This window comes from Nicotiana attenuata, unplaced genomic scaffold (genome assembly GCF_001879085.1).
Source record: "Nicotiana attenuata strain UT unplaced genomic scaffold, NIATTr2, whole genome shotgun sequence".
In the NCBI taxonomy this organism is placed as follows: domain Eukaryota; kingdom Viridiplantae; phylum Streptophyta; class Magnoliopsida; order Solanales; family Solanaceae; genus Nicotiana; species Nicotiana attenuata.
In genome coordinates this window covers 4,847-5,785 of record NW_017689922.1, presented here as the reverse complement: position 1 = coordinate 5,785, position 939 = coordinate 4,847, and the positions used below count along the sequence as shown (strand labels likewise).

Here is a 939-nt window from a genome sequence, read left to right as displayed (position 1 = left end):
CTTTTCTTGTCTCCCAGTTACTCCTCTATTTTCAAGGTGAAGAACATTAGATTTTCAAAATTAATCTAAATAATTGTCCATCAAATATTTAAAGTAAAAATATATGACAAATTTATAATATAAATATATTGTATATAATTTATCCAATTGTTTATTTGGCTTAAGATTCCAATTTTTAAAAAGGGGCCCACATATTATTAATAATCTCGTATACTATATTTTATTTATCAAATCAATAATATTATTCTCTTATAATGATAAAATTTCATGATTGAGTTGGATAAGGACTCTACAACTAATAATTCTTTAATAAAAAGGATTCCAACTCCTACTTATCTTTGGCTTTTCATGCGTTGTTATTTAAGTTTTCCATCATAATATATTGTACTTCAATTTCACACCATATATTTTCTTTCTCTTTCTCGTGTTTCTTAGCTTAGAGATTATAACACTAAATTCCGCCACCAATTTACTCCTCTATTCTGTTCTTACCAGTTGTTTCTTGAATGGACTGTGGCTTTTTTTACACCGATATTTCTCTTCCTCAATCTTTACCTTTCACAGTAAAAAATACCCTTTTTTCATCTATACCTTTTTCTCCATTAAATTTACAGAGTACTCTGTTTAAGAGCAGAAAATCGTTGGTTGTGGTGGCAAGTGGTAAAAATAGTAGTAATAATTGTGAATTCAGTGGTTTGAACGTGCCATTAGTGCCAAGGACAGAAGAAGGGAGATTTTTGAGCAGTATTTTTCAGAATAATAAAAAGTGTTTTTATGCTGTTGTTCAGAAAGAATTGGCAAAGTTGGGTTATGAAAAGGGTGAAGCTTTTCTTCGTATGAATCTTAACTTGGGGTCTGATGAAGCTGTTCTTCACAGGTTGGTGTCCCCTTTCCCTTTTTTTTTTTTTTTGTTTTTTTTTTTTTTTTTTTTACAATCAC

General features: G+C 29.4%; 1 protein-coding gene across 1 annotated transcript in view; it reads left to right on the top strand.

Moving 5' to 3' along the window:
- The first annotated feature begins 346 nt into the window (after positions 1-346).
- The window catches only part of LOC109222428 (UV-B-induced protein At3g17800, chloroplastic-like), a 2,991-nt gene continuing 2,398 nt past the window's right edge, over positions 347-939 (top strand). The window contains exon 1 of the mRNA XM_019386788.1: positions 347-877. Coding sequence (XP_019242333.1) covers positions 507-877 — 371 coding nt within the window. The 5' untranslated portion in view covers positions 347-506. The remainder of the gene's footprint in view (positions 878-939) is intronic.